At 40.4% G+C, this 25,000-nt stretch overlaps 1 protein-coding gene across 1 annotated transcript in view; it reads right to left on the bottom strand.

Annotated features, from left to right (window-relative positions):
* Positions 1-25,000, bottom strand: part of LOC115433967 (echinoderm microtubule-associated protein-like 6) — a 160,420-nt gene that overhangs the window by 19,549 nt on the left and 115,871 nt on the right. The window contains 11 exon segments of the mRNA XM_030155570.1: positions 162-260; positions 850-979; positions 1,848-1,926; positions 2,484-2,492; positions 5,760-5,774; positions 13,096-13,222; positions 13,311-13,545; positions 18,876-19,052; positions 19,140-19,228; positions 22,103-22,234; positions 22,328-22,480. Coding sequence (XP_030011430.1) covers positions 162-260; positions 850-979; positions 1,848-1,926; positions 2,484-2,492; positions 5,760-5,774; positions 13,096-13,222; positions 13,311-13,545; positions 18,876-19,052; positions 19,140-19,228; positions 22,103-22,234; positions 22,328-22,480 — 1,245 coding nt within the window.

Below are 25,000 nucleotides of genomic sequence, written 5' to 3'. Positions count from 1 at the left end.
TCGTTGTGGGTCGTTGTTGGTCAGTGTGGGTCAGTGTGGGTTATTGTGGGTCAGTGTCGGTCGTTGTGGGTCGTTGTGGGTCGTTGTGGGTCGTTGTGGGTCAGTGTCGGTCGTTGTGGGTCGTTGTGGGTCAGTGTGGGTTATTGCGGGTCGTTGTGTACCGATCTGTCCAGTAGCGATGGTGTTCTTGTATTTCGGGTGTTGGTTGATGGTCAGACACAGGATGTCGTCAGTGTGCTCCATGTAGAAACTCTGAGTTCCTGTAAAACACACAGACACTTGAACGCATCACTCTGAGCTCAGAGGTTTCCAGTTGGTCCAGTCCTACAATACTTGGACTTTTATACATGTTGTGGTTGTTGTTTCAGCTGGTTCTGGAATACAGGACAAGTTGTTTGTCATTTTCAGACCTGTCTGTTCACATTTTTACTATTTTTGTCACTTATTCAAATAATCGTTTAATTGAATCAAAGAAAAATTATCAAATCGATAGATGAATCCATGACAAAACCATCTGAGAGCTGCAGCTCTTCTCTAAACCATGGGATCCTGTTCTTTTTTGAGACATTTTAAAAGTTCCTTCTGTATCGTTTGGACTTTGTTATGGAAACAGTTGTATTTTGAAAGGCTTTTTTCTACAGCTGGTGTTCTCATCACCCTTTTTTAATGCAGTATGTCACAAATCACATCAAAATCTGCCATGAAAACACCTGACATTCTCAGCCTTTTTGTCCTCGTCTGTTCTGAACTCCGCTCCATGTCTCCACGCTCCACTTCTTTTTTTTTTTTTTTAACAGTTTTTACATTACACTGTTTATTTCATAGGGTTATGTGTGTTGCCATGGTTACCGGTGCTCAGACTGTGGACGACAGCCACGGAGGCGGTGTGGTAGACGATGTCTGTGCCGTCGTTGAGGTAGTGAAGGTTGTTACGACAATCGAAGCCTCGAAAACCAAACACATGATCCAACACCAGATCCTACAGAGACAGAGGACAGAAGGTGATACAGGGGATGGACAGGCAGACAGGCAGGCAGACAGGCAGACAGATACACAGACAGGCAGGCAGACAGGCAGACAGATACACAGACAGGCAGGCAGACAGACAGGCAGATACACAGACAGGCAGGCAGACAGACAGGCAGACAGACAGACAGATACACAGACAGACAGACAGGCAGACAGACAGACAGGCAGACAGACAGACAGACAGATACACAGACAGACAGACAGGCAGACACACAGACAGACAGACAGAAGAACAGGCAGACAGACAGACAGGCAGGCAGACAGGCAGATATAGAGACAGACAGACAGACAGACAGGCAGGCAGACAGATACACAGACAGACAGACAGACAGACAGAGAGGCAGACAGGCAGACAGGCAGGCGGATACACAGACAGACAGGCAGGCAGACAGAGAGGCAGACAGGCAGGCAGACAGACATACAGGCAGACAGATACACAGACAGACAGACAGACAGAAGAACAGGCAGACAGACAGACAGACAGGCAGACAGACAGACAGAGAGGTAGACAGACAGACATACAGGCAGACAGATACACAGACAGAGAGACAGAAGAACAGGCAACCAGACAGGCAGGCAGACAGACAGACAGAAGAACAGGCAGACAGACAGGCAGACAGACAGACAGACAGAAGAACAGGCAGACAGACAGGCAGACAGACAGACAGACAGGCAGGCAGACAGGCAGGCAGACAGGCAGGCAGATACACAGACAGAAAGACAGAAGAACAGGCAGACAGACAGGCAGACAGACAGACAGACAGAAGAACAGGCAGACAGACAGGCAGGCAGACAGACAGGCAGGCAGACAGACAGACCTCGACTACTCTCTTCTTCTTCATGACGTTGTTCTTCTGCAGTTTGTCTGGGTGTGGCGCTGCTCGACTCACTGGAGGCCTAAAGGATCAGGTCATGTGTTAATTAACCAGTGATTTCCAGGGAACATCAGTCATGTCCTAGTGTTTAGAGCTAGAGGTCAGACAGGTAAAGGCAGACAGACAGACAGACAGACAGACGGGTGGGTGGAGGAACCGTCAGTGAGACAGCACTATGGTTCTATGGACATAGAGTTCAGACCTGTTGGATGCCATTCTGTGTGAAAGAAACGTAAACGGAAAGTGTGTGTGTGTGTGTGTGTGTGTGTGTGTGTGTGTGTGTGTGTGTGTGTGTGTGTGTGTGTGTGTGTGTAGGTGTAGGTGTGTGTGTGTTCTGGACGTTTGTGATTTGTTATGAACCAGACTTATGGCTGCTTTAAACCTTCAGAATGTAACTGAACAACTCTCACAAATGGAGCTTTGACTTTAAATGATCTGCTGAAAAATAATGTGAGGCAATGTCAACACACACACATAAACACACACACACACACACACACATACACACACACACACACACACACACACACACACAGAACAGAGAGGAACCGCATGGACAGACAGGTGGACAGCTGTTACCTGGATCCCCTGGACAGCAGAGAGGGGACAGAACCAAGGCAGAGAGGTTTAGATAACACACACAGACACACACACAGATACACACATACACACACACAGACACACACACAGATACACACACACACACACCTACACACAGACACACACACACACACACACACACACACACCTAGACACAGACACACAGACACACACATACACACACACACACACACACCTACACACAGACACACACACCTACACACAGACACAGACACACACACACACACACACACACACACACACTAACAGTGCTATCTAGTGGTCTTCTGAGTAAACAACTCCAGGACTGTGTTAAAAAGTCGATGAAAATAAACAGACACTGAAGCCTCGACGCTCGGCCAGCTTTGACAAACAGAAAAGAAAAAACCAAGACACCGTCCCTGACTCCCAACATGAAGTACAACATGAATTCTGCCCCTGTTGTCCCGGTAACAGTTGCTCATGAGACAATTTCTGATCATATCCAGTGTCTCTGCTCATAGAATATCTGTTTCAGTTGATTTAGAAGGAAATCCAGTCTGAAACTAAGTCTGAAAATTTTAAAACGGTGTTTAAAAATGTAAATGTCTTAGTGTGGGTGTGGCCAATGGCAGGTCACATTAAACCCTCCAGGTTGGGTTCGTTTTCTTCAACTTTACAGTCCAAGAAAATGTTGTCTGAGAATGTCTTTGGCCGGACATAAAAAGGACATTTCAACACAGGGATTCTTTCAGTTGTCTCTGGTGGACGACTGGCCTTTGTGGACTTGAATGAGTTTGTGACTTTGTAAAGATGCAATATTCTGGAAATCACACATTTGGAACATCCAGCTTCTCTTGCTATTGCTGACAGGGTCGTCCCTTTGACCTTCATATGGACAACCTGCTGCCTGAGGCTTCAGCCACTTTAGGACAGCCCACCACGCTGTGAAGTCAGCGAAAGCTGGAAGTCAGGCAGCCACTTCACTAGTGTTTGTCAGATAATTAAGCAAATTAGCACCATGAGCCAGATTCACACAGGTTTCTGAAAGTGTTCTCTAATTTTGATCACTGTTCTTTTTAAAATATTTCATCAAAGTTCTTATACTGTGCATCAGAAGAAATATAACTCATGAGATATGCTTAAAATACTGCTATCTGACCTGTGTTTGGATCATTTTAAAACAAAACAGGACAATGCAGTGAATGTGATATTTAGGAAATTCTAGGTTGTTCTCTAATTTTGTTCTGTGTATATACACACGCACGCACGCACGCACACACACACACACACACACACACACACACACACACACACACAGAACACAGCCTGAGCTGAAACAGAACCAAACTCAGTTTCCAAACAGTATGAACGTCCTCAGTGCAGGTTGGCACTGAAAAATATCAGACGTCTGTGCTTGGATGGTCTGATACGATTCCTTCTATCTGCCCTGTTTTCCAGAAGATTCTGTCAAAAGGAACCTTTGTTTCCAGAACACACAGTCTCCCCTCTGTCACCGTCACCAGGCCTGGGCAGCCTGAGGCCGCAGTGGGTCTACTGATGGGTGGATGGGGGGTTCCTCAGGATCACACCTCACCTCAGCCCATGTCCACCACACTGACCAACAGAAACACAGTTCTACTGTAAGCAGACAGGAGCCACTGAGAGTGACAGCTGAGCAGCGAGAGGACAGTGGGAGCCGGCGCCCACTGGACTGGATCTGGCTCATCTGATTCACTACATAGATTCTTACAGCTGAATCTTTTGAGCTCAACACAGGACTAGACGTCACCACTTGGTGGAACATGTACAGCTCAGCAGATGAAGGAATAATAAAAAGAACTGACATGTTCTTCTTAACCACCAGTGTAAAAACAGGACCAGTGGTCCTGTATCTTAGCGGCCAAATTCAAAGCTTTGGGAAATGTATCCAGATCCATTTATTCTCCCCCAGTTCTGTGTATTTATTCTATTACAGAAATAGTCCATGTTTTGGTCATATTCCAATCAGATCTGTAAAAAAGTCAAATTCACACTTGATATCATTGATACTGATTTATTGGATCAATCCACTTCCTATCTCTTATAATGGGAAAATTTTTCAAAGTCTCACCAAATCCAGAATCAGATCTGGATGGAAATAATGTCAATCCCTTGTGTTGACATCCTCATACAGAAGCTGTAGACCAAGTCTGAAGTCAATCAGAACTGGAGTTTGGGAGAAAAAGACGATTGAATTTTTTTCCCCATAAGAGCCCATGTTAAATTTTGCGTCAGTTCCAGATCCAGAAGAAGATCCTGATCAGCATGTGGACATTATGTTTGGGTCATCTCCCCATCAGGGCTGGACTGGAGACATTTACACTGGAGATCATTTAGATTTACTGAGTTATTGCATCCATCCACTTCCTATCTCTGATAATGGGGACATTTTTCAAAGTGACACCAAATCCAGAATCAGATCCAGATCCAAATAATTTCACTAACTTTTGTTGACATCATCATAAAGAAGCTGTATACAAAGTTTGAAGTCAATCAGAACTGTAGTTTCGAAGAAGAAAACGATCGAAATTTTTGTAATGGACGACAGACGCTGCATGACGACAACAGCTGACAGCCTGTCGGCCGGTAAGATAAAAACAGGGCTGAAGCTAAACACATGTTCAAAGTGAGGTCATGTCATGTTTACAGTCTGCATATTTAGTCCAAATAAAGGTCTGAATGAAGGTTTGTGAGTGCTGGGCTAGAACCTGGTCATTGTGGTCAGTTCTGATGGTTTCCCTGAACCTGACCCGCTGGTGCTGTGGTTTTCATCCACCTGTCACTATCACACACACATACTGTAGAACTGCACACATACATCTCTGGACACATTTAAACACACACAGATGCCAAACAGAAACCATGTGACTAGCTGTAGCTAATGCTACATGCTAACAAAATGTTCCCATGCTACTACTGGCTATAAAGGTTTCAAGCTATCAGGCTAACATGCTAATGCAGCTAACTGTGGTGACAGGCAACAGGCAATGGATAAGAGCCTGCATCGGAACAATCACAGCGAATTCAACCAGTGATTGATCAATTAATAATAATAATTAATGAAACTTTTTTTTCCCCCCAAATCTTCAGTTGGACCAAACTCTTATCTAATATGTTCTGGGTCTGCATCACTGAATTCCCCCAGTGGATCTGTGTTATTTAATTGTAATAGTGTCTGATTCATCCAGTCATGGAGTATATTTCATATTTTCCTGAATATCAGCTCATACTTACTTGACAATGCCCTGCCTCCAGAGGAATGCAAGTTAAAACACAACACAGATATTCAGAGTTTCTATGGGCAAGAGCAGAGAGCAGCAGCAACACTCAGGAAGAAACTGCACCACAAAGGCAAGAACACAACTGTATTTAGATCGAAATCTAATGTGGTCCGAACAGACCTCAGTTTTTACATTTGACCAAACTAGTGCCTTTAAGATGCTGTTACTTATGGAGTGTTTTAATGGCAGAAGCTCACTGTTGTTTCATGAGCAGAGTGAAAACATGCAGCAAACTGAAACAAAGAACTATCTAAAGCCTCTTAACATCCACCACGTCAACAGATAATCACCCCATTTAGGGTTAGGGTTACATATATTTAAAGGGATGTGGTCTAGGTTGTGTTTCAGCCACATGTTAAACAAAGAAATCAAAAGGTCAACTCTGACACTTGTTGTGTTACAACCTTAACCCTAAATCAAGGTTCCATTAAAAGAGCTGAGTTAAAAACTCAGAGGATAAGTCTGGTGATTTTTATAATCGTTACTGTCAACAAAGAATTCATCCTTCAAACAGTGTATCATTACATTCATTGTCTGAAAATGATTCAAACGCACCACTGACCTGGGTCATTGCATTGTTTGGTATGTTTCTATCCTTCACTAGTGTATAACAAAACAACAAACTCTCCTCATGTCACCTTTTACACTCCAGACAAGCAGTGAAAGAGAAATATCAAATCACCAGATGTATCCTTTAAAGACAACACTGAATAATAATGACACAAATACAAAGATATGCTTTAGCTGAATGCACAGTTATGGATACAACCCAAAACCACATGCACACACACACACACACACACACACACACACACACACACACACACACACACACACGCCTGGCTGATGGCATTTGTCATAAAGACAGTCAAAGTACAGGACATTCCAAATACCCACAACTACACAACTCAGAGGTTATTACACTGACATATGAAGAGCAGCACCATGGAGACGGTTTCTAAAAGCTGTACATCTGCATTAGGCAACACAGGCATTATATGGACTACATCCAAGAAAAGAAAAGAAAAAAAACATCTAGCTTTTTTCAAAAAATAACAAATGTTAAAGGTGTTCTGTAGTATGTGTGGTCAGTATTATTACTGATGCCTTAACTTCACAGCAGGAGCTGAACCTTCTGCACATGGATAAACTCATATATACACACACACAGCCTGGACAAAAAACAGAAGCCCCACCTGGATTTAACAAAACAAATACTTCAGATCTTTCAAGTGGATAATTACTACACTGATTAATACGTTTCATCTGCAACAGGTTCTTTAACCCTGTAACTCAAAGGTGTCAAACGTGCGGACAAATCCAGCCCACCAAAGGGTCCAGTCCGGCCCTTGGGATGAATTTGTGAAATGCAAAAATTACACTAAGATATGAACAATCCTTTTAGTTCAGGTTCCACATTCAGACCAGTTCAATCTCCAGTGGGCAGGACCAGTCAAATATGATCATAATAACATAGAAATAATGACAACTCCAATTTTTTTCTTTGTAAATGTAAATATTTTCATTTCATATTTTCTCTAAAACAAAGTATAATTTTGCAAAAAAAAAGTGAATAACCTGAAATGTCTTAAGAGAAGTCAGTACAATTTTAACAATATTCTGCCTGTTACTAAATGTTTTGTGTGTTTGTGGATCCACTGTGATCTGTAAGTTCTAATGTACATGCGTAAATGATAAACTGAGGCAGAATATTGTTAAAATTATACTTATTTTTTCAGTTTGTTCATGTTATTCACACCTTTTGAAAGGATAGTTTGTAGATGTAAACCTGTTCATAGTGTAAATTAACTTTTTTCACTCTAAAACATATAGAAAAGTTTGGAGTTGACATAATTTCTACATTATTCTGTTTTTATTTTACTGGTTCAGTCCACTGCAGATTAAATTTAGCTGAAAGTGGAACTGAACTAACATGAGTTGGACAGCCCTGCTTTAACTGATGCAGTAGTTTCTCATTTCATAAACATCCATCAGTTTGATAGAAGCACAAAGATTAGACTGTGTTTAATGGTCAAAGATCATGTGGTCTGATGAGTCCAAACTGACCCTGTTCCAGAGTGATTACCCATCATGCCTAGTGCCTACACTGCAAGCCTGTGAGTCCAAACTGACCCTGTTCCAGAGTGATTACCCATCATGCCTAGTGCCTACAGTGCAAGCCTGTGGGGGCAGAGTTATGATCTGGGGTTGGTTCAGTTGGTCTGTTCTAGGTTCAGTACAGTCATGTTCCCATACAGATGCCACAGCAGATGCACTCCACCTGTAGAGGACGGGCCTCAGAGGGTTTGCTGTGGCGTCGTGCTCAGTATTGAAAGCATAAAACTGAACACGTTTGACAAATGAAGCATTTTGAGGCAAGTCAAAAACTTTTAAAAGATAGTAAAGGGAAGTAAATCAGTCGTATGTGTTTGTGTCCAGACCATTTGAATGTTTGGTTTCATGTATCAGTAGTTAATGACTCATGCTGCTACCTAATAATACTTAACATTATGTGCATTTATTTAACAATGTTTTGACGACTGTGGAAGCATAAGTAAAAAATGTGCTTAGGTTTGGGTCTCGGGGAAACATCACATTTCTCTTTTGGGCCTGAAGCTGAGAAAGGGGAAAGGGGAAGATGTTTTAGTCACCACAGGATAGACAAACTCATCATGGGATAATTATGTGACCCCAAGACCAGGTCAAAATCTGCTGAAAAAGAAACAGCCGTAAATACAAAGTAACAGCGCTGCAGAAATGTGCCTTAAACCTGGAAGTGAGTTCACATTTTGGACCTCTGGCTCCTTGTCTTGACATCAGTAAGAGGTTTGTGGGTAACACAAGCTAATAAGCAAATATTTAATGTTCTACCTCATAACTAGGGGTGGGAATCGATAAGAATTTAACAATTCTGATTCCATCACCGATTTTGCTTATTGATCCAATTCCTTATCGATTCTCTTATCGATTCTCATTGGGTGAGGGAATAAAAGAGTCCAAACAGGTGTGTTTGCATTAACTGTCTGTTATATTTCCATCTGCACAGAAAATAAAACATATACAGTATGAACAAATAATAAGAACAGATGACGCTGAGCCTGGTTTGTGTGTGTGTGTGTGTGTGTGTGTGTGTGGGGGGGGGGGGGGCAGTGAAAGTGAAACTCCAGACTCTTTACTAATTCCTCTATTGCTGCATTTCCACTACGTGGAAACTCGGCCCATCTCCTGTTGTTGTGCTCCTCATTTCCTTTCCTCTACCTTCGGAAACTTGCATTTGAGGGGGTACGACGTTTGTTGCCCGCACTGGAACCAGAACTGGGCCCAGATGATGGTCTGGTGTTCACTCTGACACTAGATTCACAAGCACCGCTGAGTAGAGAATCAAATGAATCACATGTGGACGAATGTTTGAACAGACTGGAGGGATTCCACCTTTAGAAGAAATGGAAGATTTGACAGAGTTCAACTGGACCTGGTGTGGTCTGTTTGGACCTGGTGTGGTCTGTTTAGACCTGGTGTGGTCTGTTTGGACCTGGTGTGGTCTGTTTGGACCTGGTGTGGTCTGTGTAGACCTGGTGTGGTCTGTTTGGACCTGGTGTGGTCTGTGTAGACCTGGTGTGGTCTGTTTAGACCTGGTGTGGTCTGTTTGGACCTGGTGTGGTCTGTTTAGACCTGGTGTGGTCTGTTTGGACCTGGTGTGGTCTGTTTGGACCTGGTGTGGTCTGTTTGGACCTGGTGTGGTCTGTGTAGACCTGGTGTGGTCTGTTTGGACCTGGTGTGGTCTGTTTGGACCTGGTGTGGTCTGTTTGGACCTGGTGTGGTCTGTGTAGACCTGGTGTGGTCTGTTTGGACCTGGTATGGTCTGTTTAGACCTGGTGTGGTCTGTTTAGACCTGGTGTGGTCTGTTTGGACCTGGTGTCGTGTATTTGGACCGTTTCTGCCTCAACTCCGTGTTGTCTTCATTCTGACCAAAACAATGCAGCGTACACATGACGTCATCGTGCATGCACAATGAAGGTGGAATCAATAAACAGAATCATTAAGCAGGCAGGCAAACGATTCCAAGGAATCAAGCTACTGGGATCCAGTTCTCAAAACGAACCGGTCCTCGATTCCCATCCCTACTCATAACACTGCCATATGTTAATAAATACAGCACTTGTTAACTTAGAAACTTTTAAGCGTGTATCTAAATTAGACTTGTTAAGTTTTTGTGAAGGATGTCAAAGGTTCAGTGGAATATTTGGTGATATCTAGTGGTGAAGTTTGGAATTGGAAACAGCTGAATATCTGTCACCTCATAGTGGCTGCTCAAAACAAAAATCTACATAAAATATTAAGAGCTGGTGCTTGTCCTGTTATTTGCGTTTAGTTGAGTTGACAGTAACATCGTAATGAAGAGCATTAGGTGACAGTAACACATTTTATGCCGCATTTCCACTACGTCAGGGGTGTCAAACTCATTTTAGTTCAGGTCCACATTCACCCCAAATGGGCCAGACCAGTAAAATAATAACAGTGAAAAAAGTAAAATTACATTATGATAATGTTTACATCTACAACATTTCCTTAAAAATCTGAATAACATGAACCTGAAATGTCTTAAGAAAAACAAGTGCAATTTTAACAATATTCTGCCTCAGTTTATCAGTTTGTCATTTACACATATGCGTTACAACTTAAATTACAATTACAAATCCACAAAATATATAGTACCAGGTATAATATTGGTAAAATTGCATTTACTTCTCTTAAGACATTTCAGGTTGTTCATATTTGTTCAGATTATTCATATTTTTTGTAAAAGGATACTTTGTTAATATAAACATTTTCATGTAATTTTACTTTTTTTCACTAAAACAAAGGTAAAATCTGCTGTTGTCATTATTTATAAGTTATTATGATACTATTTTACTCATCTGACCCAATTGAGATCTAATTGGTCTGTATGTGGAACCTGAATTAAAATGATTTTGACACCACTGATAGTGAATATCTTCAGTGTACTTTTTGCATTATACTAATTCATCCTACGGGCCAGACTGGACCCTTTTGTGGGCCGGATTTGGCCCCCGCATGTTTTACACCTGTGCACTATGTGGTACCGGCTCGACTCGACTCGGCCTTTTTGCGGTTCCATTACTTGAAAGTACCTGGAATCTGGTACCCGGATCTATGTTTTTAGTGTCTGCTCATTCCAAAACGGGTGAAGAACTACTAAAATGTGACATGTAAACAATGTAGACCTCTGATTGGTCGGAGAGTTGTCACTGTGTGATTGCATCATCAATGCACGGCCCACCATTTTTAACAAACCAGATTTGGAAGTTGACAGTTAATACGACAGTAGGCTAAATGCATCCATGATGGCAGCCCACAAAAGGACACCGTGGTCGGTCGAGGAGGTTCAGACATTTCTGTCCTTGGCGGCCGATGAAAAGATTCACAGTGAGCTTGATGGGGCAACACGCAACGAGCAAGTTTATCAGCAACTCTCAGAGCAGATGACAGAACAGTCACAGAAGTTACGCGCAGTGTCGCTATGACGACCAGGTACTCTAAAGTTGGTACTATCCTGTAATTGAAATGGCCTCCAGGGATAGTACCTGGTATTGGCGGTGAGTTGAGATGAGCTGGTGCCACACAGTGGAAACGCAGCTTTAATGTTACAAAAAAAAAAAAAAGATCAACCACACAAACTCTTCTACTCACTGGCTAGATCAAGGCACTGCTAAAAAGAGAGGGTTTCATAAAAGAAGTAAAAATGTGAATGAATCTCCAAGGGGAAAGCGTTGTTCTGTTCACCTTGGTTAAGCTTGTGGTTTTAGCCTAATATTAGTGTTGTACTTTTGATTTCTATGTTTTTTGCTTTAAAAATCATAAAAATAATCTTTGTGGGTGAAGATTATCTGAACAAAATTACTTAGTTTGGTTTCTGCAATAATCCAAAAGTCATTAGACCAATGCCATTGGCCTTTGTCAAGAGAACAGGGGAGAGGCTAACTTCCATATGTTATTCCCAGAGAACTTTATCAATATTTGTGATTTGGAATGACGTGTTCAGAGTATATGCGTGTGCGCTTTTTTTTTTTTTTTTTGTCAGCTGTCCTCTGCCTCATGGTCACATGGTGTAACCCTGGTGTCTAGTGCAGCTTTAACCTCAGTAAACACTAGAGGTGTAAGAAAATACTGATTCTGCGATATTTCATTTCACAATAGTGTATCGATATTAAAAAGTACTGTATGGAGATTTTTAGGTATTTATTCAAATGCAGATATTGTGGAGGTTCATTTTTGTTTTTTTGTTTTTATTTTTTGTTTATATTTTATTTATTATTATTTAACACTTTTATTAAATAATGTTCGTTCCTTTTTTTGAATTGAACCCAAATCCTGTTCTGATGTTAGTTGTGAACTAATAGAATATGAACATTTGAACCGGATCTGAAACTGGAATGTCTGTAAAACAGAATTTCAGTTTGAACACAGGAACATTTTGTGATCGAACATTAGATCCTGTTGGGATCAAATAAAAATGTGTTTAGTATTTGTGAAGATTTCTGGTGTAATTCAATTTTTCCAGGAAATAATCATTTAAAAAAAGAAACAAACATAAAATTGCCTTTTTAACAGTATCATGATATATCGTGATATATCATTTTGTGATCCTAGTATTGTGATTTGTATCGTATCTAGGGGTGTAAGAAAATATTGTTTCTGCAATATATCGTGATATTTCATTTCACAATACTGTATTGACATCAAAAAGTACTTTATTGATATTTTTAGGTATTTATTCAAATGCAGATATTGTGGAGGTGCATTTTTGTTTTTCTGTATTTCTTTTTTGTTTATATTTTATTTATTATTATTTAACACTCTTATTAAATAATGTTAGTTGCTTTGCTGAGATTGCACAAAAATAATGTTCTGATTTTAGAATATGAATAGAATCTGAACATTTGAACAGGATCTTAACCTGTAATGTCTGTAAAACAGAATTTCAGTTTGAACACAGGAACATTTTGTGATAGAACATTAGATCCTGTTGGGATCAAATAAAAATGTGTTTAGTATTTGTGCAGATTTCTGCTGTAATTTAGTTCTTCAAGGAAATAATCATTTAAAAAATAGAAACAAAGAAAATATTGCCTTTAACAGTATCATGATATATCGTACCATGATCCTAGTATTGTGATTTGTATCGTATTGCCCAATTCTTGCTAATACACAGCCCTAGTAAACGCTGCCCAGGTGTGTTTCTGTCAGGTGTGTTGGTGTGGACATACCTCTCCTCAGCCGACAGCTCCTTCAGCTGCTGATGGGGTTTGGTTCCTCTCATCTCTCGGATGCTGGAGGCGTACATCTTGGTGGTGTAATCCACAGTCTTCTCCCGGGCAACATCGCTGTCATAGCCTTCAAGTACAAACAAAAACAAAGCACACAAACAAATAACACGTCCGTTCATAGACGACTCCAGAATGTTTTTAGCAGTGCTCCTCACCTCCATCCTCCTCGATGTCATCATCTGACTCCTCACTGTCCACAGGTGGGCGGTTGTCCTGAAATGAAGGCCCCTCCCCCTCACCTGTGACCCCACCCCCTCGTTCCCTCGCCCAGATCAGGAGAGCGGTGTCGGCCCCGCCCACTGTCAGCAGGGTGGAGTCGTCCTGAGCCCAGCGGACATTGGTCACCTGAGCGCTGTGGCCCACGTAACGCTTAAAGCGAGCGTACTGACCCTGAAGACAAACAGACACAATCCGTGTATCATTCGTTCATTCGTTTTTAAATTTAAAACCAAAAATAAAAAAACATAAAAAAACACCCATTTCTTTGTTTTTCATTTTCAAAACCACAGTGAAAAACTGATAACAGTTCATTTTTCCATCTCCCAGATTTGTGCTTAAATGAAAAATGGAAAAAATGGATAACGACCATTTCACCCGATTTTGCTATTTTCAGTGTAGTTCAGTTGTCTGACCTGGAAGCAGTCGTTACCCCGAGGTTGAAAAACGCTGCATTAATGTTAGTTAGAGACTGTCTTGGGTTCAGACAAGTAGAATTAAGGAAAGCTGTTTTTTAACCTGCTGACAGTTTCGGCTGTAGCTTCAGCCTTCGTCCGAACTGTCGAACACTTCCTGGTGTGATGTGTCTAAAAACAACTGATCGGGCCAAAAAACTTTCTAAGATATAACTCCCCAACCCAATCGTGTCCGTTCTCTGTTCCCCCGCCGCCGGTGAAGAACCCAGGTGTGCGGTGCAAGGTTCTAATAGTTTTGGATTTTTCATTCTAGTTTAGTTTTATTTAGTTTTGACTATTTTTCTCTAATTCAGTTAGTTTTAATTCCTTTTTAGAGCAGGTTTGCTAGTTTCTATTAGTTTTGATTTTTTTCTAAATGCTTAGTTTTAGTTTAGTTGTAGTTCAGTTGTAGTTTAGTCGTCTCTTTTCTCTTCTTCTCTGTCGTCGTATTCAAATAAATCCCAGACAGGACTCTGCTGCTTTAGTCTCCATGTTTCCAGGTAGAGTGGGACCAGAAGACGACTGGAAACCACAAGTGAACACAAGTGACGGAGCAAAAAGTGTCGTATGGTGCCGCTAGCTAAAATTGCAAGAGTGAAATAAATCGATTTCGTATCAATCCGACATTGACAAAGACGAAAACTAAGGGAATTGTATCAATAATTTTTATAAATTTTAGTTAGTTTTATAAACACACAATACAGTTTCAGTTAGTTATTGTTTTTTCTTTTAATTCTAGTTTTTATTTATTTCAGTTAACGAAAATGTTTTTACAATTCTAGTTTTTGTCATTTCGTTAGTTTTCGTCATTTCGTTAGTTTTCGTTAATGACAGTAACCTTGATGCGGTGTCCCAGGTATGCAGGACAGTGTACGCCCCCCCGTCCCTGTTTATGGTGTTGTTCTCATGTATTCTTATTCGATGGCCTCCTTCATCCATCTTTTGGATTAGTGGGCCTCAGATGACATGATTTTCCCCTGGTCCCAGTCCATGATGTGGCTCTTTCTTCTGCGGTGGTCTGTTGTGGCTGGTTCTGTGGTTTCTTGTTCAGCTGTTTGTCTTTGTGTCCTGGTGGATCTGCCTGCTGTCTCCTTCTCACATTCTGTCTCATGCTCTTTTTTGGGGGTGTCCAGTGGTCATCTGGTTTCTCCGATAAATGTTTTATTGCATGATTTACAATGGATTTTGTAGATGACATTGCATTTCTTGGTCGGTGTTGTGTCTTTTGGGTATAGGAGCTGTCGGAGTTTTTTATCTGGTTTTATTGCTGTGTTGATTTGATACTTTTTCATAACGCGCTGTATGGGTTCTGTTATTCCTCTGACGTATGGCAACGTTATTATGTCCCTGTTTTTGTTTCCTGGTTCTTGCTTGTGTTTCTCTTTCTTTTCCTTTTTCTTTAGTTCATCTTGTTTTGCTTGTTGTTTTCCTTTGTTTATGGCCCATCTGGGACATTGGCAGTGTGAGTGCATGTTGTATGTGTTTTTTCGTCCTCCTGTCTGTGTTTTTTTTTCATTTCAAATATGGAAATGATAGAAGCTTCCTGATTGCTACTAATTGACTTCTTTGCACAACATAATATAGAAATGAAAAGTCAAGGAAGCATAAAATAAGGATACACACAAAAAGAAAAAGAGAAAAAAGTCATATTTGAAAAGAAGCATAGCTTATTAGCTCTGACCCCTTTGTCTAAACCAACAATATGTACATATATACACATATACATATACCCATACATACACACATACATATACATATACATATATACACCCATATACATACACATCTATCTATCTATCTATCTATCTATCTATCTATCTATCTATCTATCTATCTATCTATCTATCTATCTATCTATCTATCTATCTATCTATCTACATACATACATACATATACACATCCACATATACCATCATATACATATACATACATACACATACATGCATAAACACACATATACATACCCATGCACATACACTTACATATACATGTACAAATACGTATATACACTGTCACATACATACACATATACTGTATTCCCACAGGCTTCTCTGCCTCTAATCCCTATGCCATATCAAGGAGTAAAGGACAATAGTCAGTAATGATAATTATCATTTATCAATTATAACTGCTAAACAAAATATTTTTGCACATTTTCTTAAACTGGTTAATATTTGAACTTTGCTTGAGTTCCTCACTCAATTTGTTCCATAACTTGACACCAGAAATAGATAAACAAAACCTTTCTAAGGTTGGTGTCCTGTCGGTGTCTGTCGGTTATGATGCTGGTCCGGTTGTAAAGTGTTGTGACTACTGAGAGTTTGTGTGCTATGGGGTGTTCTGATGTCCAAAGGAGGAACTGGTCTGTATGTGTGGGTTTTCTGTATATTGTGATTTTGATGCTGCCATCTTCTCTGTGGTGTATGTTCATGCCCAGGTTTGCTCTGGTTTGTTTCCTCTTCATGTGTGAACTGTATGCTGTCTGTTGTGTTCAAGTGACCGTCAGCGCTTGTGTGTGTCCTGTTTTTGCTCTTTCCAGTATGTCATCCATGCATCCTTTCCAGAGTGTTGGTTTATATTAAGGGGGTGTGGTTTGGATGGTTTTTGCTTCCAGGTCTTCCATAAAAAATTGCTCATTATTGCAGATAGTGGGTCTCCCATTGCGGCTCCTTCCTTCTGTCTGTGTATTATTGTTTTGTATTGAAAATATGTTGATTTGGCGATGAGTTGTAGTAGGGTGGAGATGTCAGTGACTGTCGGTTTGTGCGCGTCTTGAGTGTTCTGTCCTGCTTTAATCTTTCTTGAACAATATGTAAAGTGACGTCTTCGGGGGTTTGTGTGAATAGTGACATTACATCATCTGATATAAATATGTCATCTTTTTCAACAGTCATGTTTTTCAGTTCTTGGTCTAGTTTCTCTGAGGGAGAGCGGAGAACGAACAGGGTTGGGTCGTAAATTTTATCTTGTTAAGTTTCCTGGCCCGATCAGCTGTTTTTAGACACGTCACATCAGGAAGTGTTTGACAGCTCTGATGAAGGCTGAACATACGGCCGACACCGTCAGCAGGTACTGTCTGAGCACAAGAAAATCTCTAACATTTGGAATGGAAGACATGATGAATGTAACCAATCTATTAACCCCTTAATGGCTGAAAGTATGTAGATGTAAATAAAAAAAAACTTGTGTTTTTGTTTCAAGCAGAAGATAAATTAAGTGGAGGTTGTTACTTTGACTATAGCACATAAAAGAGATCAAAATCTAGACATGATACAAACAGGCAATCCTACTATATAATACACATTCTGTGTCCCATCGATGTTCCATCACAGGAGGGCGTTTGTACAGGTTTTCCTCCGCCTTCACAGGCCCTATCGCCGCCAAACTCACCAAATGAATAGACACATTCCCTGACTATCTACTAGGCACAATTTTATGTCCGTATTCACATGTTGTGAGGTATGCTGGGAGATTTGAGCCTCTCTCTACTTTGAATTCTTCATCCCCGCCTCCATACTCCATTTTTGGAAGTGGTTCTGCTGCCGTTCATGACATTTCTACTGCTAGCAGACGATGCTCCAGTGTGAAGGCTGCAGTTCACTACCGCTGGATGAATGGAATCATGCTGGACAGACCAAACACATACATGCTCTTCCCTTCATGCCTCACATGTTGGCTCCAATTATTACCTGCACAATGCAGGATTAAATGGTAGTTTACAAACAGATAGTGGTGGCACACAAGTTCTACTCATCATGCTATTGTACAATGGCACCACAGGGACAATGCCGCAAGTCATGGTCAATAAGTACCTGCCAAAGGTTCTTAGGTAGATATCGAATATGCCTGAACTGGCATTAGGGGAGTACAGATACTCAGTGGCAGCTCGTCAATAGAGGGTGCTATGGCACCGCCCCACCTGTCTTACATGAAGAAGAAGATGATAGGAATCAAATAACCTAACATGCTGTGCACTTTTAATCCCCCTTGGCCAAATATAGTGTTAGATTCTGTTGAAAGTTACTGCCCTATAATTTAGATTAGATTATCTTTGTGTAAAACTTATTACATACAAGCTCATTACATATGCTGCTTTCAAAAGCCAGATGAAAGTATGGCTAAGAAACAACCAAACACGTGAACACGAGCACTTTAAAGAGATAACTGAATGTTTATTTTAATCTCTGACACGTAGTGTATTGTCCTTTATGTAGTAATGTTTATTTTAGTTCTTGACATGTACTATATCGTAGTGTATTGAACTGTACTGTTTTGCAGTGTATTGCACTGTCTTGCTCTGTGCTGCACTTATTACATTGTTTTGTTTTTATTTTGTATTGCATGGATCTCTGTTATTTATTATGTGGGGACTGTGGATGAAAATTAGCATTGGTGCTAACTCCAGCATATTTACATGTTTATACTGAAATGGAATGTATAAATGTGTTCATTGATGTGCACTGTCACGCCTAAATAAAGATACATAAATTAGACCTTGAAAAAGTAGGTCAAGGTCACCTATTTTCAATATTCTTCTGCTCCATGCCAAGATGCATCCACAGTATAAATTTGGTGCAGATATGTCAATGCATTCTTCAGAGAATGTGATCATGTCGTTGAATGGACAGACAGACGTACGGACAGACAGACAGACAGACAGACGGACAGACGTCAAAACGGTTACAATACCCCCTGGCTGAGGGCTAAAAATGTGTAGATATGCGTAGACCGATCAATATAATTGATTATTCAACAGTTCATGACCTGGAGGCTGCAATCATCTCATTAGATGCAGAGAAGGCATTTGACAGAGTAAACTGGAAATTCCTGTCACTAGGTTTTGGGAAATCTTTCATGAACTGGATTCAAACACGATACAGCTCACCATCAGTTAGGACTAATGATCAAACCACTCCAAGCTTTAGCCTTCAACGGGGCAGCAGACAGGGTTGTCCACTCTCCCCGTCACTTTTTGCACTATTCATTGAACCAGTAGAAGCCCTGTTCTGCAGAGCGGTGTGGATGCAGGGACGAGGACAGGGTTCGTACTCTGACGGGGTAGCTGAACAGTTTGAGGAAACCGAAGTCGTCTCCGGTGGCGAGCAGCGTTCCGTCTCTGGTCAGAGATGCCGCGTTGATGTCGGTAATGTCGCTGTGTGTCGGCCAGATGCCCTCACAGCTGGAACCCAGAACACAGGTCCAACTGGACCAGTCGACCCGCTCCAGCTACACAAACACACAAACCGGATCACACAGGTCACATGATGTCACGTATCACACAGACTGTGGGCTGAGTCGTACACAAACACTCACCTCAGAGTTTTGGATGGTTTGTCTCTTTCCTCTCGGTGCTTCGAAGAACAGCTGTTCTTTGGCTCCAGTGTTTACCTGCAGCAGTTTACCTGAACCACAACAAAACCACAGCACAAACACAACAGGGTATGAACAACACTGCATTCAGCCCATTACATCCAACACATCCTCCCCTTTAAATAGGGTTGGCCTCTGTGTTAGTTCACTGTTCTGTCTGTACTTATCTTCTTATGTTACAACATAAAACACCAACAGCACCTGTGGCTCTACCGAGAATATGTAAATAGCAGATGGAATATTTTGGAACATAGGAGCTAAATTTGCATTCTGTTGCCATTTTTGGAGGTTTACTCATGTTGTATTTTAACAACTTCTCATATGGATTTAAATTACTCGGCTTCAAACTTGGTCAGTTAAGTGTTAAGAGGTTGGAGATGAACAGTTATGGAAGTGATGGCCGTCGTCCCTCTGTGTGTTCAGGGTGGGGAATTTTGATGTCTCACCAAGACAAAAACAAAACTGTTATAAATCAACCATTTTTCGTCCAATCAGCACCAAACTTGATGCATTTTATAAGAGTTTTGCCCAAAATATAACATGACAATATTGAATCTGAGTTCCAGTCCCACCTAATGGTATCAGTAAACTACAAGTTTTACCTTTTGTTTTATTACTCTCAGCAGGTTAAACACATCCTTTGGTCAGATAAGCCTTATGAAGTTAGTGAGACAGTATGTTCAGGGTGATAAGTTTATGTGAAATATGTTTCTTTTTCCAAAATTTTCCAGAGTTTCATGAAAAAGCATGAAATTGTTGTAACTCAGCTGTTCCTTGTCCAATCTGTATCACATATAGAGTAATACTCCCATCATGAACATAGTGACATGACAATATGGAGCCTGACTTACAGTGCTACCTACTGACAATAGAAAGTCCAATTCGTTATGTAAACATCATGTGATTGACATAAAATTTGCACAGGTTGTTGTATAAGTGATATCCAGTGATGTGGCGTGTAGAAGCCAATAATGTAATAACAACCGATAACGTGATAATGGCTGATAACGTAATAAATTTGCCATTTTTAAAACGTAATAGGCCAATAACATAATATCTGGCCAGTAATGTAATAAAAGTCCTGATCTGATAACGTAATAGCTTTTGGCCAATAACGTTATAACTTATTACATTATTGACTCAGTTATTACATTTGCAAAAAATTTTTTTTTACCAGGACAATAACGTAATAACCAGCCACTAAGTTATAACGTTATTGGCCAAAAGTTATTACGCTATCGGTTCAGGACTTTTATCATGTTATTGGCCAGATATTACATTATTGGCCTATTACGTTTTAAAAATGGCAAATTTATTACATTATCGGCCGTTATTGCGTTATTGGCTGGTATTCCATTATTGGCTTCCACATGGCGTGCACTATGTGACTGTTCTGTAGCGCCACATAGTGGACAATGGAAGTCACATTTAAGTCATTATTGTTAAATCCTCAGTAATGTCAGATCTAAAGACCCCTGTAAAACCCCTTGACCATGACCCACCCTGAGCTGCGAGGGGCTGATCAGGGGGTTGTTTTCAGTTTACAGTGAAGCTCTACAACACTGATCAAGAAGCTGACTTGTATTTCAGATTAGGGCCATGTATTGGCAAGAATCTGGTGATATGATACAAATCACAATGCTAGGATCATGATACGATATATCACAATATATCATGACACTGTTAAAAAGGCAATTTTTTAAATTGGTTTTGGTTCTTTTTTAAAAGATTATTTCCTAGAAGAATTGAATTACACCAGAAATATGCACAAATACTAAACACATTTTTATTTGATCAGAACATGATGTAATACTATATCACAAAATTTTCCTCTGTTAAAACTTAAAGTATGTTTTACAGACATTACAGCTTAAGATCCTGCTCAAATGTTCATTTTCTATTAGTTCATAACTAACAAACATCATCACATTATTTTTGTACAATCCCAGGAAAGGACCTAACATCTGCCTCTCAGACAGTAAAAAGTGCTTTTAGGATGCTTCAAATAACCACTATTTAACCCTTTCATGCATGAATTATAAGCACCTTAATCAAGATTTTTTTCCTGAGTGTTTTTATTCTCCTTTAGGCATGAATATCAACAATGCAATTGAATTTTTTTAATGAACCTATTTTTCTTGGAGTTACATAACTGTCCACTCAGCTGGACATCATGCATTTAATTTTAGAAGCAAAGAAACACATATTTACTGATATACTGTGTGAAAACTATGAAATTAAAACATTTTTAATGCCGCTAAGCTGATGTTTTCTCACATTTTAACATACTATAATACTAGTTATTACTCACTTCATGGAGATAATATGCAAAAAAAAACCTTTTTCTTTAAAAAAACAAACCAACTGTTAATTACAGTCTAATAACAATTAGCAATTTTTTACACTCAAACATGTTACTGCAGATCAGGTGTATCAAGAACAGCAAAGTTACAGTAATGGTATGAACTGCAGTGTTTGGGATGATGCATAAGTGTCCACTGTGGTGGCTGATATGGAACTAAAACTACAAAACCCATGAATATACAAGAGAATACTTTTGAACAGCTGTCCAGTGTAGTAACCACTATGCATGAAAGGGTTAATAAAACTGTGTTCCATAATAATAAACAAGATATAAACAATAAAGAAAAACCAAAAACCAAAAATGAACCTCCACAATACCTGCACTTGAATAAATACCCAAAAATATCGATACAGTATTTTTTTAATATCAATACAATTTTGAGAAATGAAATATTGCGATATATTACAGAACTGATATTTTCAAACACCCCTGTTTCAGATACACAGATAATACTGCTGATAGGATGAATTCATTATATTCTTAACCCTTGTTCCGAGTCAGCCTAAAACTGCACATATAGTTACACAGTAGATCATATTACCTCGAACATCCCAGTCGATGTGTGTGATGTAACTGGACGCCCCTTTACACGTCCCCACTCTCTTACTGCTCAGCACGTTGTAGATGTCCACAAAGCTGTCATGTGACGCCACCGCCAGGTATTTACCAGAGTCTGACACCAGGTGAGGGGGTTACCAACAATGAAGCAGCCATAAAATGTGTGAAGTGTATACATATGTGTGTGTGTGTGTGTGTGTGTGTGTACCGGGGCTGAAGCGGATGTCAGAGATGGCATCACGGCGATGATGGAAGCTCAGCAGATCCTCCAGCGTGTCAGCGTTTACCACCAGAATGCCGCCGTCGCTCAGACCCACCGCCAACGCCTTCCCGTCAGGAGAGAAGGCACAGCATCGACCGCCTGCAGCACACACACACACACTGTACTTCAACACAACAGCACACACACACCTGTCAGCCTGTACCGCTGTGGTTTAAGGTGGAGGCGGGTTTTGTTGACCTGGTTGTTGTCTGTCAGGTTGTACACAGGATGGTTACTCTTACTGGCTGCATGAAAATGTCTGAGCTTCAGTAATATCAATAATAATACATGGAAATAGAGATAATAATGCTCTGCTAATGGCTTATTTTTCATGCTTCTTGATTTACAAAGTACTAAGTTTACAGACGTAGAGACATTTATCTGCAAAAATGTAAAGGATCTGCTTAAATTTCATCAACAGCCGTTCTGTTCAATGGCTGCTTATGAATACCATTAAATATTAACAAGTGTTTGATAAAGCTACAATTCTTAATTAATGGTTAAAACATGTGAAATGTCAGGTTTGTGTGACATATGAACATGTATATAATTAATGGATGAAGGGACCGTTGTCTGTTGGTTTCAGAACTCTTTTGAAGGCAGATGTAGGAGATATCAATGACATGTCATTATGACCATATTGGCCTTTTATTTGAGGTGTTTGTGTGCGTGTGTGTGTGTGTGTGTGTGTGTGTGTGTGTGTGTGTGTGTGTGTGTGTGTGTGTGTAGCTATAAGCTACATTACATTTGGGTGTAATAAACCATTATGAACTGGAACAAGCACATGCCTCCCCTTAGTTTCTGAAGTGCTGTTTTGAAGTTCATGATTTGTCTGTTTTCATTTTGGCTTTTAAAAGCTAGAAGTGACCATATTTGGACAAAAGAGGCGGAGCAGCAGGAGTGAAACAGGTCATGACTAAGCTAATGCTAAACAGGAGCTTACTAACTATTAAAACATAAACTTTATCAATCATTGTGTAAGAGTCGTTTACAGTCTTGTTGGAGCTGTTTGTTCTTCTGTCTGTCAGGAAAATATGTGTTTAATTGAACAACCTGAAGGTTTAATCGATTGGATCAACTTCTGTTAGACCTGGGACATGATTCTGAAGATAGACTTGATCACTTATGATAGGGTGACCCTATTTTGATTTCCAAAAAACAGGACACTTGGCTCCACCTCGAGATACTTAAATAATCACATGCCACACAAGTACCAAAGTATTCTGTGAAAAGCTCCTATAAACCTTGAGAAAATAATTGTATTATTCTAGCTGCATCTAGCCATATATATATATATATGTATATATATATATATATATATATATATATATATATATATATATATATATATATATAGATAGATAGATAGATATATATATATCTATATATATATATATGTATATGTATATATGTCTATATATATATATGTATATATGTGTATGTATGTATGTATGTATGTATGTATATAGAAACAGATATAGATATACATACACACACACTCCAGTTGAGAACCATTGGACTAGATAAATGTGGGCAGGTGGTATCTAGAGGAGGGAAGGTGGTCACAATGGAAGGAGTTGAACTGCCTGAAGGAAGCCTTGCAGACGTGTAGGACAGTTACAAATACCTGGGGATCCTATAGGCAAATGGCAATCTTCAATCAATCAATCAATCAACTTTTATTTATATAGTGCCAAATCATAACAAAAGGTAATTCTCCAGGAGCAAACACTTGTGACAGGTGACAGTGGTGAGAAAAAACTTCCTTTAAACAGCAGAAACCTGGAGCCGAGCCAGACTCCTGAAAGATGGTCATCTGCCTTGACCAGCTGGGGTTAAAGAGAGAGAGTACAGGAGGAGAAAAAGAGTGTGAGAGGGGAGTAGGGGGAGACACATGGATGCAAATCATGAAAAGACAGCTTGGAGGTCAGCCACAGCTAAATACCTGCAAAGGTCAGGCAGGTCCTGAAAAGTCAGTAAAACAGCAAGAATAACATCCAGGCCATTAACACCAGAAATCAGATACTGCACTGGTGTAATATTCTGGGTATCTACTGGAAGAGATACAAGCCACTGATATCAAGACAAGGAAGCTCCTTACTGTGCATGGAAGGTTTCACCCTAAGTCCAGCCTCCAGAGGCTGTACACGAAGCAAAAGGAAGGGAGTCGAGGACTAGTAAGTGTCAGAGCTACTGTCCAGGAGGAAACGGCAAACCTCCAGGAATATGTCCAGAAAATGGACCCAATGACCAACTGATAAGTGAACGCCTCAGACAACAAAAGCCCAGTAAGGACGAGGAGCCTGAGGGGCTATCATGGAAGGACACGCCCCTGCATGGCATGGACCACCGACAAACTGAGGAAGTGGAAGATATGGAGAAAACAAACCAGTGGATGGAAAAGACTGGACTGAAAGACAGCACAGAGGCACTACTGATGGACAAGAACAGGCCCTGAACACCAGAGCAATAGAGGCCAGGGTCTACCACACCAGACCAGACCCCAGGTGTAGGTCTACCACACCAGACCAGACCCCAGGTGTAGGTCTACCACACCAGACCCCAGGTGTAGGTCTACCACACCAGACCCCAGGTGTAGGTCTACCACACCAGACCAGA

Source organism: Sphaeramia orbicularis, chromosome 15 (assembly GCF_902148855.1).
Source record: "Sphaeramia orbicularis chromosome 15, fSphaOr1.1, whole genome shotgun sequence".
Lineage (NCBI taxonomy): Eukaryota > Metazoa > Chordata > Actinopteri > Kurtiformes > Apogonidae > Sphaeramia > Sphaeramia orbicularis.
Note: the sequence above shows the minus strand (reverse complement) of the source record. Positions and strands in the feature narration are given on the sequence as shown.